Source organism: Nesoenas mayeri (assembly GCF_963082525.1).
Source record: "Nesoenas mayeri genome assembly, chromosome: 2".
NCBI classification, from domain to species: Eukaryota; Metazoa; Chordata; class Aves; order Columbiformes; family Columbidae; genus Nesoenas; species Nesoenas mayeri.
Genome location: NC_137543.1, coordinates 147,153,367 through 147,167,846, shown reverse-complemented (window position 1 = coordinate 147,167,846; position 14,480 = coordinate 147,153,367). Strand labels below are relative to the sequence as shown.

At 38.0% G+C, this 14,480-nt stretch overlaps 1 protein-coding gene across 1 annotated transcript in view; it reads left to right on the top strand.

The window, feature by feature from the left end:
• Positions 1-322: 322 nt before the first annotated feature.
• The window catches only part of MPP7 (MAGUK p55 scaffold protein 7), a gene marked incomplete at its 3' end in the record, with an annotated part of 106,265 nt that continues 92,107 nt past the window's right edge, over positions 323-14,480 (top strand). The window contains exon 1 of the mRNA XM_080339946.1: positions 323-456. Within this exon, the coding sequence (XP_080196072.1) occupies positions 420-456 (37 nt within the window). The 5' untranslated portion in view covers positions 323-419. The remainder of the gene's footprint in view (positions 457-14,480) is intronic.

Here is a 14,480-nt window from a genome sequence, read left to right as displayed (position 1 = left end):
TCCCGAAATACCTGACACGCTAGAGTTAAATAGTATAATTTACATGAGAGAAATGTGTTAAATTATTTTTACAGCAGAATGGGATTATAGGCTAGACTGAATAAAACGAAACTTGTTTCACTTGGGGGGAAAAAAAAGTCTTAACAGTCATAAATAAATGCAAAGCACTTTGTTTTGAGAGTCTTAAATCAAAAGCTTGTTTTGTGATAATGATTGGATTTGGTAAACTGCAGTAATTTACAGTCTAACAATGTTCTTAATTGTAAAACTGTGTTTCTGTTCTTTCTAGGAGAAACTGGGAGATAGCATAAATCTTCGTAGACAACTTGGCTGCAAGCACTTAAACTGAAATTAACTTCTGCCTTTTGGCTGCAGAGTGTTGGTCTGACGTTCGTGCGTGATACTCTGCAGACTAAATCATGCCAGCGTTATCAACTGGATCTGGAAGTGACACAGGTACGCAAGCCAAGGAGGACTGCATGTTTCCTCCAGATCTTATTTGTTAAGTCTACAGTCTCTATTTCAAGAATTCGTCAAATAAGATAATTAATTATAGTCTCAACAGATGCTTAACAGACTTTTAACATAACCTAGAATTAATTTAGATATATGACACACCGCAGGTAAAACAAAATCATTTTTAAATGTCCCACCACCGTCATCTTCCACACCATCCCCAGCCCCCAAAAAAGAACAACTTCAAGCAGATATTATATATAGATCTGAAGAATTTGGATTCACCTCTCAGCATGGTTCCTACAATGTTAACTTGAAAAAGGAGGAGGAAAAAAAAAAGAGATGATATCATACATGCCTTGATATTTGCAGCAGTCTAGACTATCCCCTCTGTGAGTTATGGTTATCAGTGGAGTTATTTCTGAACACAGACTATTTAGTTTTGACACTTCTTTAACAAATTGGGAGAAGAAAAATCCTGTCTCGAGTTCTCTTCCTTCCCTTGCTCCAGGTCCTCTCAGTGACTGCAGGCGGTGGGAGGGCAGGTCTGCAGCTTTCCATAGTTTTCACCTTCTCTGTCGCAATATTAGATTATATTCAAAGGTTAAATCTCATCTAGCTGTTATGTGTACATTCTCTCTGTTTGACAATATTTTTATCTCTGTTTTAGGGACAATTAAAGTTAGTATTTTTGCTCAAGGTTAAATATTTGGTAAATAGGTGACCTGGCTGAGGTTACAATACAAAGATCCCTGCTTTCCACCCATGTGCTTGTTATTGTAGATCACATAGTTTTACGCACAAGAAGTAACAGCAGGCTTTTCAAAACGAAGAGGGAGATTGCAGGTCAACTGCATTTGATTCCTATTTTAAATAGACTGTACGGCACAGTGATTTCCACCTCCCCCCCCCCCTGTTTTCCCCCACACTTCAAGTCCATGTAAAATTTCTCTTAGGTGAAATGATTAATCTTTAGAGTTGGGTGTGTCTCTTTATTTATTTATTACCATAGAGAAGGAGGTTTGTGTTTGTTTTTATTTGCTTTTTTTTGGTCTCCCTATTCCTGTGTTTAAGGGATTTGACTGATCTTGCCAAACTCTACCCCTCCACATACCTTTCTTTTCTCCCCTTTCCCCTGTGTAAATAAGTGCAATTGAAACTGTTTAGTATGCTAAAGTTGAATTTTGTAATATTTGCCAGGGTCTGATTGGGCTGATTTTTCCACTCTGGATCTTTGCTTTCTTTATCACGCAACCTTTTGTGTCCTTCCAAAACTTGCCTTATTTTTTAAGTAGTTGGCCAAATGCTTACTGACATTTTCAAAGTCTCAAGAACATGTTGAGATGAACAGCAGGGGGATGTGATTGCTGCCTGATGCTGACAGTTTTGCTTGTTTTATTGTTTTAAGAATGTTCGTATGTCCAAAAGCAAGTGTCATGGACGTGCTGTCTGAATAAAGAAAGAAAAGAGCTTCAAGAAGTGGAAAAAAAAAATCCTAATTTTAAAATAGTGTGTGTTAAAATGTCTCTAAAGATGTGTTTCACTGTGCTATTTAATGCCTATCATGTTCCAAATACACCTTTAATAATTGTGTGTGATAAAGCTCAATTGTCTCCATTCTCCCAGGAAATCCGTAGTAAACTATGGCACGCACCATTAATATCTTGCTGTTAAATAATACTGCTCATTGAGTTCAATTTGTTTTCTGCTGCAAGATATAAATTGTTTCTTTAAACAAAAAAAGGCATTTGGAGGGAAAAGAGAAGTATTTATTTTTTTTCCTCTTCCTTTATGGTATTTCCTGATGAGGATTATAGGTATTTAAGTATTTTTTGGTTAATCAAATCGAACTGCTTTCTGTCCTGATTGGAAACTTACCTGTATTATAATCTTACCTCTGTTCATTGGTGGACAGACCAGTTTTCCTCTTGCGCTGCCTGCACGAACAGGTGGTGTGGCCTGTAATGACCTGGAGGTGCTCTGGTCCATGAGAGGACTGGCTGGGATACAGGGGTGTCAGCAAGTCACTTATGGGGACCTAACAAAACTGCATCTCTAGGGCAGGGGATGCAACTTCATTTAGTCTGTCTGCTAAGACTCTATTTTATGAACGCATTCAAACAAAACCCCAACCTAGCTCGTTTTTGTGTCTGATATCCCAGTGCAGTAAAGTAAACCTGGATTTAAAAATCAGTGAAAGAATTCACTGAGGGCTAGTGAATAGAAATGCATCATCTGTGCATATCAGAAAGTTGCCAAGTCATGGACTATTGGAAACTCAGGCATTAACATAGAATCATTGATGATTTAAGTTTTTTTATCTAGTCTTTGCATCAGACCACTGTAAAAAGCAGGACAGTGTTCATGATCAGTCACATTAGATCAGACTAAAGGTTGACCTACTTGTGTTAATTTTGCATTGCTTTTACTTTGTCAACAGATTTTATTAGGGATGTCACCATGTCCTTGCAGCTGCTTCCTTCACATACATGCTTTTGTTGTACCATGTTTTAACCTGTACATATTCTCCTGAACACGGAGCTTAAATCTGTTTTGAGAGGCATTTACCAGACTTTAAACGATGATAAATCAAAATATTTGCAATCTTTTGTTTAAAACATTTGTTTTAATTAATTTAGGTTCATCAAATGACTTTGAAATTTATCTTGTACCTTACCAGTCTGATCTGGCTTCTTAAGACAGAGGAGAAAGCCTTGTGTGTGCACATGCTTCTTTTTCTTTCACTCTGCATCAACTATATAGAAACTCCATTTTTACATAATAATTATAATAATAAAGGATACTTGTTGTTTAGAACATGTGCATGATCCTGCTCCTCCCTTAAGGTTTATAGTTCTGTCGGTGTCAGGTCAAAGATAGCTTAAAGCCACCTTCTTGGACAGAAGGCTGAGCTCCTGCCTGAGGCTGCATCCGAGGCTTTAAATATTTTCTGTGTTGCAAAAGTCTGCTTGAGCTCTGTGTGCAAACCTATCAAATCGAGTTTGAAGACCAAGCAAGAAGACTTGCACTTTTGCAGGTAAAGCAAATCTGCAAGATCTGGCATCCACTTACCTGATATATTTAGGAAGATTTAAGTTTGCAGTCCTGGCTTCGCAGTAGTTGATGGCAGCTTTGTTGCTGACTTTGGTGGAGCCAACATGACATCATTATGCTTTAAGTGTTGTTTTAGTGTGAAAAACATCGTAAAATTGTTACAGATTTCTTTCCTGTCAGCCCTATATCAGGCTTGCTCAGCTGACAAGTTTAAAAATGCCTTTCTGTTTGTCCTTAAAAACTAGCGCATGAATGTGCAAAGCAGACTTCGTGTTTTTTGATTCATGTATTGTCAGCGGTAAAATCACATTTATGGGCCAGGTTTGGCCACCAAGTAAAACTGTGTGAAATTGCTTAAATATAATGAAAGTCAGAAGCAGTTCTTGAATTTGAATATTGTAAATTATAGAAAGAAAAAATGTGCAGGGCTTACACTAGTTTCTTCTTGAGTACATATAGGAGCTAATACTGTGCCAGATAGTGGAGCTTTTTCAATATTATAAGCCCATAAAACTGAATACACGTTAGTTATTTAAATTGGAAAAACACAACACATTACTCACCAGATTGTAAGTTCACGTAGCCTTTAAAATATTGCCTGTTTTAGTGTTTTCTTCTCAGTTTTGTAATAATACAAAATGAGGATATGAAATTTGTTCTAAATGTTGGATATTTTTCCAAACTGCATTTTAAGTGCATTCTGTGGTGTTTGTATCTCTCTTTTTAAGAATTCTCATCCTTTGAAGCTGCATGCTGTTGATATATACTGTATGCTGGTAGAAATATTTTGCTGGAATATTGTTTTGATATGATAGCTCCATAGTCCATATGGATTACCTCCCAGTAGACTGAGACCACTGCAAGCAGCGTGAAGTTCAAAGACGATTTTACAATCATCTGAACACCAAAAGCTTGCTTTTACTGTTTTCATATAGATGACTTCCCTTTATTTGCTAGTAATGCATTTTAATCAGCTTGCCAGTTTCAACAAATCTTTTCGAAGAATGCTTGATAATGAAAAGGATTAAAAGGTAGAGAGAAAAATAAAGAAACAGTAGTTACAAGAAGAAAAAGCTGAATGGTTGGCTGAGCTGAGTGGGGGACATCAGAATCATTTGTAGGGGAAGAAGGACAAATTAAGCTGAAGCAGCTAAAGATTTTAGCCTTTTAAACTCACTTTCAGAAGGAGGAGGGAGATAAAAATCAGGGAGTTGTATTTTTGGAGCTGGTTTTAAAAAAGTAATAATATGACATGGTGGCCAAAGATCTGGGCTCGTTGTTATGAGATGAAGAGAAAGGGAATTTAGGAGAGCGATGAAGGAAAGATTTCTGAGAGTAGCTGTTCCGTCGGAGGCTGCCAGGGCAAAGCTGTGCAGGCAATGAGATCCTGGTCCAAACGGCCTCTGCTCCTCTGGATGTGGGAGACGCGTTAGGGGAACCCTGGGCTCCCCCAGGCTCCCTTTGGCTCCCCTGGGCTGGCTGCTCAGGGCTTGGGCAGCGGTGTCCCCGCAGGTGGAGCGTGTCAGAGCCTTCGGCCACAGCCTCAGTTCAAGGCTACTTAAATTTCTCACCACGTCGAAATGCACGATATGGCTAGATTTTCATGAAAACCGATATGCTACTGAGGCAAAATTTATGCTAAATTAATAAATTCAGCCAATATTTTATCGTGCATTCTTGAATTCGCCCCATCCTCAGCTGCCAGAGGCATTAAATGGCTTATAGGCTAATGTTAATATGAAAGATTTGGGAAAGTATGAGGCGTATGGCTAGTGTTAATTGCTATCAGATTTAATTTTTAAAAGTATAACTTGCTGGTGTTGGAAAGGATGTTTATTTTGGTATCAACTGGTGACTGTTGGAAAATTTGTTGAAAGTAGAATGAAATTGCTCTAAACTTCTGTTTTGGGTTAATATTTTATGTTACACTAGACTGATTCAGCAGTGTGGAATCAGAAAATGTGTGCATTTATATTTACTGATGGTAAACTCTTTAAAACTGTTACAGTTCTTGGACACAAATTTAAATTAAAATGAACTGGCAGCAGAAACAATTTTTACTTTTTTTTTTCTTCTGTGAGCAACGTGTAATTTTATGGTCAATTTGAAAGTACGGAAGCCTGTATTGTTTCTAACCAGAGGCTTAAATGTATAGCTACGTTTGTTAGACCAAAAGCTGTAAGTACACAAGTGGTTGGCAGTTGGCAGCGATGCCAGCTGTGCTGTGCCCAGGGCAGACTGCCATGCTGTACCACTCACGTGTAGCCGTGCCAGCGTCCAGGGGAGCTCACGAGTGTGTGTACCATCTGCATTTACTGTCACGTGAAAGGTTCTGTGGCTTCTCAGCCCAACATCACATCAAGGTGTTAATCTGAAAGAAATTCAGTACTACTAAGAGGTAGTGAAGCTGCACTGCTAGCTGTTTGTTGCCTGTTGTGGAACACAGGGGTTCAAACATGATTTTGCTTTTAGAATAACATATTGGTATAAAAAACAAATCAATCAAGCAAACAACCATAAACCAAACAAAAATAAAACTCCAAAACAAACAAACAACCCCCAAAGCAAACCAACAAAAACAAAACCAAGCAAACAAACAAACAAGAATAATACCCAAACCAATCCAACCAACCCAAACCAATCCAATTAATAGTTTAATTTTCTAAACTTTTGAGATAAAATGATGTACTTGTCTCTCTTGTATATTCCTATATAACTCTATAGACTTCATATCAACTGTACGTGTATGCATGTATGACTGATGGATATAATGGCAGAACTTGTTTTGAGTGTTAAGCTTTCAACTCAGTCATACAGTGAATCACAACACTGGAATAATACACTGGCATGGTTTTGGACATCAGTAATGCCTAGGATTGCAGGACTTTTTCTTCTGCTCTCAAGACAAAATATGAAAGGTTGAGATATCTGGTAATCGGATGGCGTCTCCAATAGTTTTAGGCACAACTGAGTTGAAATAGTTTTGGCTTCTGCTGTTGAAAGTCTTTATTCAATCTCTTAATGAGATATTGTGTTATCCTTCTGCAGATATAAAATGCCACATTTAGTACTCCATGCCACCCCTCCCCAGTGCCAAGTCTTCTAACCTTGCAACTGGTGACTAATGAGTTAAACATGGTGAGTTTGCCCAATGACATTCTAGTGCTGGAACGGCTCTTTCCTGACTGCCTGCCAGGCACTTGCTGTTGCCTCCTCTAGCGTTGCTGAAGATTTAGATAGAAATAACAAAGACTTGCCAAGCTGATGTCTGTACAAAGGACCAGTCAATTAGTTGAGGTTATTCAAGGTGTCATAGTATGCAGGCTTCGGTGGAGGAGCCAAGAGGTTTTGAAAAAAAGTACGAACGTCAGATCTTTGTATGAGCTTTCCACAGGCTGCTTATTAATTTGCACTTGATAGCTCACTTTAGGTCAGTTTTGTCTACGTGTTATTCTTGCAGATAATAGAAGAGCTTTTGAATACTCATGGAAGCATATTTAATGAACTTTCAAAGTATCCTTGTTGACACAATGTCTAGTAACTACATTTTGAGGGGTTTCGATTTTGAAGTGGCTTTGATGAGCCGTACAAACAAGAGCTCTGCAGCAACAGTCTCGCCCTGTGTGAATGGAAATAGGGATCAACTATTTAACTCGCATCAGAATGTAATGGTATGTGGTATGCTAATCTGAAATACACATGTTGAGACAAATCCTAAAAGACCAATAACTGTTTCAAACAACTGCGGATTCTTTAGCTCCCGGAGCCAAGTTCCAAAATTAAGACTTTCTAGTTTGAAGGAAAAAATATTTTTAAAAGTGATGGGCTTAAATGGTTGCTCGCTTTCAACATTTTCTGTCATAATGTTGTTTTAAGGTGGGTTAACAGATTACTGTAGCTTGGAGTAATAAAAATTAGATACAGTTCAAAGACTGTATTGCTCTTAGTGAGTATGTAGTCTCGTTCTTTGAGGGACACTACAGCAAAATTCTTGTTTTCATTAGGAAAAAACCAAAATCTTGACATTTCTGTTGCTGTGCCATTTGTAAGGATTTCAGCATTTTACTTTTTTTTTGTGAATTAGCAAATAAATCAAAACAAATACTTTTTCAAAGATGCTGATCACTTGCATGTCATGATTATCTAGTTACTCATTATTCAGTACTTTGAAATATCACATTATTTTTTTATCTTTAAACATTAAACTGCAAAATTAAGAAAGGTACATGCTGGAATGAGTTAATCACTCTGATTCTGCAAAGAAAAATTGTTATTCTTTAACTTTTTGCAGTGTCAGGAAGCCTGTATATTTGGTGGTATAACCTAAGAGAACATAAAAAAGAACTATTTGTAGCACATAAAATTGAGCGCATAGTGGTCTTTTTACAACTGGAGCCTGATAGGATGGTGCAGTATGTCTGTCCTAAAGCATATGTGTACTCCATATGTTTTTATTTGAACCTGTGCATGAATACTCATCTCAAATTTCAGAATGAAATAATTTTCAAGTATTTAGTGTTAGTGAGTGATTTTAATATGCAGCAGCATGGATGTCAGGAGGAGTGTTTCTACTGCAACGCTGTTTGCTTTTGTGTAAGGCAAGTGTTGTCTGAGCCTTTATAGAACTGTAAAATACAGTTCAAATGTGAAAAAATGTCAGCTTGTTATAAATGGCAGCAAATGGTGCTGATTATTTTACCTTTGACAAAGTGGAAAATTTAAAGGTTGGTGTGTCTCATTTTATTAATACAATAAAGTTTTACAGTGTTGTTCTGGGCTTAGATATATGTTCTTTAGTGTTTATTATCCCTCAGTTACTGTAAAAATTTTTGATTCGATGTCTGGCATCACTGTCCAGAATGCTAATTCAGGAAATTAATTAACATACAAAAGTACAAGCACATCCATTTGTCCCCATTTCTTTCCTTACGCTAACCAAAACAAAGTTAGTGTTTTCTTGTAATATGCAAGTGTGATGGAACGCAGAGACCATATTTTTTATCATTTAGCACTAGTTTATAGCTTCCACAGACTTGTCCTAATAATGAAGCTATGAAGGATATGACAAGAATGGTGATATTAAATTTCTCTAGACTAACAGTAAATTTTTCCATTCTGATGTCAAGAATGTAGAGCATCTGGAATCTGCAGTGTGAGTGGTTCAGTACGGGAACACTTTCATCAATTGCTTAGCCATTTATTCTCCTCTTAGGAACAAGCAGTCTTCTATAGAATATAACACTATGAAGGAAGCAATTTTCTAGAACTGGAAAAATTCTTTATGTCCCGTTGTTTCTGATTTAAAAGCTTTCCGTTGCTGCTTAGTCTTAAATCTCATTGCGTGTGCAAATGTAGCGTACGCATTTTAGAATTGGAATTGCCGCTGTTATACGCTCTGTTCTTCAGATCGAATCAAACTAAATTGTACTAATTAAGTTTAGGAAAAGCTGAAGATATTCTGAAGACAGGAACTGCTTAAGTGTGTTGAAAGAACTAACTGAAATGTATTTATTACCTTTTTAAGCAGGGACAGTGCTGAGTTTTCAAACATAGCTGGGTTTTCCCCTTGAAATTATTTCCTTCGTCCAAGCTGGCAGAATGCTACAAGCCTTATTCTGCAGCCATTTTATCTTACTTGCTCTTGCATTAAGTCCAAAATCTTCAGCGTCGTTTCTCTGTCCATGACAAGCTGTCGTAAATTTTAGTTTTAGACTATGTGTGTGTATTTATCTACATGCGTATAGCTTAAATGGGCTATTTATGTAGGCAAGGTTATCGAGTCATTGGTTTTTAATTGCCTGTGTCACTTTTCTTGGCTGAACTAAATTTCATGAAAAGTGTATTGTATGTCCAATATTAATTTATTACTTTTAAATTTCTTTATTCTTGAATCAGGTAATCAGATTTAATAGACTATATAAGTACCTTCAATCAACCTCCCCCCTTTCCACACTTACAAGGGTTTTATAGCATTCCTATGTGCAATGCTTGTCTCTTTTATTAATATTTCTATGCTACGGGCTTTTACTTGGTTCACATAAGTGTTAGATACTGTACTTAATTTAAATAACTTGAATATAAATAGCAGCATGCTAGTATCTAAAACTAGGAGGTCTCTTGTTTATCTGGAATTGATTCTTATTACTGCCGCTGGATTATGTGACCTTATTTTATCTAGAAAGGACCCTTTTTCCTCCTCTGTTTCAATGATTTGAGAATGTCCAGGGAAGATTACATTGTGATCTGGGTTTTTGTTTGTGGTTTATTTTGGGTTTTTTTCCTGTGTGTGGTATGGGTGTTTTTCTCTGTGGTGGTGGTGTTGTTTGTGGTTTGGTGGGGTTTTCTGCTAGTTTGTTTTCCCCCAAGTTGTAGGACTCACCGGACTTCTCCTCTTATAACTGCAAAATAGTCTTACAACTCCATGTTTAAGCTCATGGTTATTATTTTTAATGTATGCTTAGGTCTTCTGAGACGTTTAAATATATCATCTGCTTTTAAAAATTGGAGTAAATGAGTTTTTCCTATGTAAGTCATGTTTACTTTACTGAATTTTGACACCTGAAGTATTTTGATACTAGAAAATCCCAATGGGCATATGATTCCCTTAAATATAAAAGCTGGTTAAATTTAAGCAAACCAGAGTAAAAAAAAAATGCAAAAACCTGAGTAGAATAACAACAGTGTGTATAAAAAAAGCAAATTTTATTTTGCAAGGGCCTTTACAGTGTTGCCAACATCAGGCATTAAAAATCCCAGGATTTTTTTTTTTTTTTTTGGCTTTTCATGATTATTCTTTTTTTTTAAAACACAACTTATAGATATGTTTTTGGAAAGATGCCCACAAAAAGTTATGTAAAATAGCTTATTTAATGGCAGGTCCATGCATGTCATGTGACTCAAGGAGGTGGGACTTCAAGGGAAACATCAAATTGAGAGAGCAATAGAACAACTGAGGCTTTGGCAGCCATATGGTTACAATGGTAGCATTCAGCACTGGGGTGCAGAGATACATCCCCTTCCATTGCTTACATGATGAACATGCATTTTTAATTTACAAAACATTTCATCTGAATATAGAGTGTATAACTACATCCTTTCTGAAAGTTAATTTTTGAAGACATTTAAGCCCTTCATGTGTTGGAAAGATAGATTTGACTAGTTATCAGTTCTCATAATTTAAATCCCACCAATGTGTAGTTGCCAGTGTAGTCCTTTCAACTTCATTACTAGCTTACAGTAAGCTGACAAATTATTTTATCCCTGTTCATATCACAAAAGCACTTTCTTTTAAATCCAATTTGCTGGTAAAGTCCTATGCCAACCATAACTTTCACTGTTTCTTCATACTGCAATGAATAACACTTTGCATTTTATTTGTCTCTTAATTACACAACATTTTAGTTGGAGGGGTGTTTGTGCAGAACCACATAGTGGTGTTCTTCATATGTAAAAATGTGAATGCCCATTTGAAAAGTTTGAATTCCATGGTACTGGGCACCACAGAAGTAACAAGAAAAAAGGAGAGCCTGTCTGTAAAGGTGTGGTGGTTTAACCCTGGGCAGCATCGAAGCACCACGCAGCCACTCACTCACTCTCCCCCGGCGAGCTGAGGGAGAGAATTGGAAGGGTAAAAGTGAGAAAACTCGTAGGTTGAGATAAACACAGTTTAATAGGTAAAGCAAAAGCTGCAATCACAAGCAAAGCAAAACAAGGAATTCATTCACTACAGCCCGTGGGCAGGCAGGTGTTCAGCCATCTCCATGAAAGCCGGGCTCCATCACACGGAACAGTTACTTGGGAACACAAATGCTACCGCTCCAAGCGTGTTGCCCCCCCTTTCCTCCTCCTTCCCCCTAAATATATACTAAACATGACATCACATGGTATTCAATATCCCCTTGGCCAGTTGTCCTGGCTGTGCCCCTTTCCAGGTTCTTGTGCACCTGGCACAGTATGGGAAGCTGAAAAATCCCTGACTGCTTAGCAACAACTAAAACACCAGTGTGTTATCCACGTTATTCTAAATCCAAAACACGGCACCACACCAGCCACTACGAAGAAAACCAGCTCTGTCTCAGCCAAAACCAGGACAGAATGTAAACCTTTAGAGGTGCTAGCATCTTCTGCTGCCATAAACTTTTGTTTAGAAGGAGGCTGTAGCTGAGTCAGGTGATCTGGAATTATGCAGTTTTAACTTTGGACATATTCTAGATCTTTGTCTTCTGTTTTTCCCAACTGAATACCCTGAGTCGTCCTGCCTGATTTTTCATTTGACTGAGTTTTTTTTGTTCCTGGCTACCTAGTGCTCGGTTTCAAGAGAAGTCTGAGGAGTGGGAGTGTGGTGTTCTCCAGCATGCTGGGCAGAGTCATCCTCTGGTTCTGCTGCCATGGAGAAGAGCTGGATTCTGATTTTCTTATTTATGCTTATAAATATCTCAAGGGTGGGTGTCAAGAGAATGGGACCAGATTCCTTTCAGTGGTGCCCAATGATAGGATGAGGGGCAAATGGGCACAGACTGAAGCATAGGAGGTTCCATCTGAATATGAGGAGAAACTTCTTTATTTTGAGGGTGCCAGAGCACTGGAACAGGCTGCCCAGAGAGGGTGTGGAGTCTCATCTCTGGAGACATTCAAAAGCCATCTGGACACATTCCTGTTTGATCTGTTCCGGAGAACCTGCCTTAGCAGGTGGGTTGGACTGGATGATCTCCAGAGGTCCCTTCCAACCCCAACTGTTCTGTGATTCTGTGAAAGGTGTAAACACTGGACTGTAGAGCCAAAGCCAGGCTGCACCGCAAACATAGCCATGGGGTTGGAGAAAACCAGTCAGCACCTGTTGAATTTTCTCTACTTCCCCAGGAGAGCTGCACAGGTTGGGTGCATTGCTGTTGAAGCTGGAGTAGCACACTAGGGACGTAGACACACATTTCCCTAGAAGGGGCGATTCAGGGCTGTATGATCAAGTGAAGCCCACAGACACGTTTGGGCAGGATGTGGAAACATCTCTGTGCATAAACACCTGCAGGGTTCATCACTGCTGCGGTGCTGGCGGGCGGCGTGTTCCTCTGGGAGTTCTGTGCATGAAGCCTAAGTCTCGTTATAGGCAGATTCAGTCTCACCCTGTGTCACTGCTGTAACAGCTAATCCATCAAGAAACATGGACTTTCATTTTATTTTCCCTGGGGACTTAATTACTAAAGCTTCGGGGAACAATAGTTACAAGGACAGAAGAGTTTTGTAGTTGTTCATATGTGAAATTTAAGCAGATCTGCTGGATCAAGGATAAAAAAAGCTTATTCTGTTGTGCATCTCCTATTTGAAGGGAGTAGCTAAAGTTAATATTTTCTTTCTTCTGAATGGTACAAGTGAATTGTTCCTAAGCGGCTATACCACAGCGTAGGATTACATTAAATTTCTATTCAACTTTTTAACAACCTTCATGTTATTCTGAAATAAGTGTATTTGCAGTAACAATAGTGGAAATGTGCAGAAAGATGAGGCTGACTGTAAAGAAATTTTTTAATTTTCTGAATGAAAATGTTTTTGAAGCATGATAAAAATAACCATTTTTGCTAAATGCTGAAGTTCCACAAAGTTGGAGCCAAGAGTCCCATTCAAACGTCTCTTCTCTGTGTGTCAGTTCCATCACTGTGCCTCAATAGACAAGGCACAGTGTTCTTTTCCTACCCATGCAAAACTGTAGTGGTTTGAGTTATACCCACTTCTTGTAGTATAAAACAAGAGCAGTTTTAAATAAAAGTAAGATTCTAAGAGAAATTAATGTCAACCACCAAAAAATGCTTGGACCACAACAAGAATGTATCTGGAAGGTGCTTTTTTTTTTTTCCAGAATATTTTACTGAAAGGCAATAAAAAGACGAAAATGTTAAATAATCAGATCCTGAAGATACTCAATGTAGTTTTGAAAGAGATACATAGTGCCTTGAAAGGCTGTGAAGTTATGTTTACTAGTAAATATTCTAAATTCTAAGTTTTAGGGAGATAATATGCATAATAATGATAGGTAACCTACAACTTAGAACAGTGTTCTCTACCAGTAGAATCTCTTGTAAATCTGTCCTTGTGATGAACAGCAGCACTTAGTCAGACTAAAAATAATAGCAGGACCGTGTATCTTGGATCCCAGGAGACTGTTGGTGTTTTTGTAGACAGCAGACAGGAGAAAAAGGCATTTTGTCCTTTTTACCCCAAGTAATCCCACTGGAAAATTAAACATGTGCTATGAATTGATATCAACTCATGCCAGGTCACCTCCCCAAAGAGAGCTGCTGCAAACACTGTTGCTGCGTTTCTTGGACAGCAGTTTGATGGCCTGTGTGCATGATGGATATTTTATGCTGCGTGCTACTGTGGAACAGTGTGCTACTGTCTGCCCCTCGGAGACCGCTGCCGAGGTGTGCCACAAATAACCGGGAACGGCGATTGCTTTAACCCTACGGAGAATCTCAAATACCTGCACATTAAAAACGTTACTGAAATATTTCTGTGTGTGTCTGGGAAAGCTGCGTTGGTTTTGGTTTTTAAGGTTTAGTCCTGCAAAACAGAGCGGTTCCTTTTGTCTTGCCGTGGATTCCTACTGAACACGGGATAAAAAAAATATTAAGCAATATATTAGCAAGAAATATTTAGAGAAACCACGAACCTTTTTTTAATGGACCACCCTATCCAGTTTCTGTTCTTTTAAGGAAGTTTTTCCTATTCATGACTCATTTCACTCTTTGGCTAACATCAAGGGAAATGGAATAACGATTAAGAAAAGGAATGTATGTTTTTTTCTGGTTATGTCCTTTTTTCAAAACCTTTATGAATTTTCTGCATAACCTTGTGTAAATATATATGGATGTAGAAGCTTGACAACTCTGACAAGGTAAAAAGTACATTGCTAGTACTTGCTTCTTAGTTTTTAAAAATATTTCTTTTGGTTGTACAAGTTAATGTTACGCTGGATA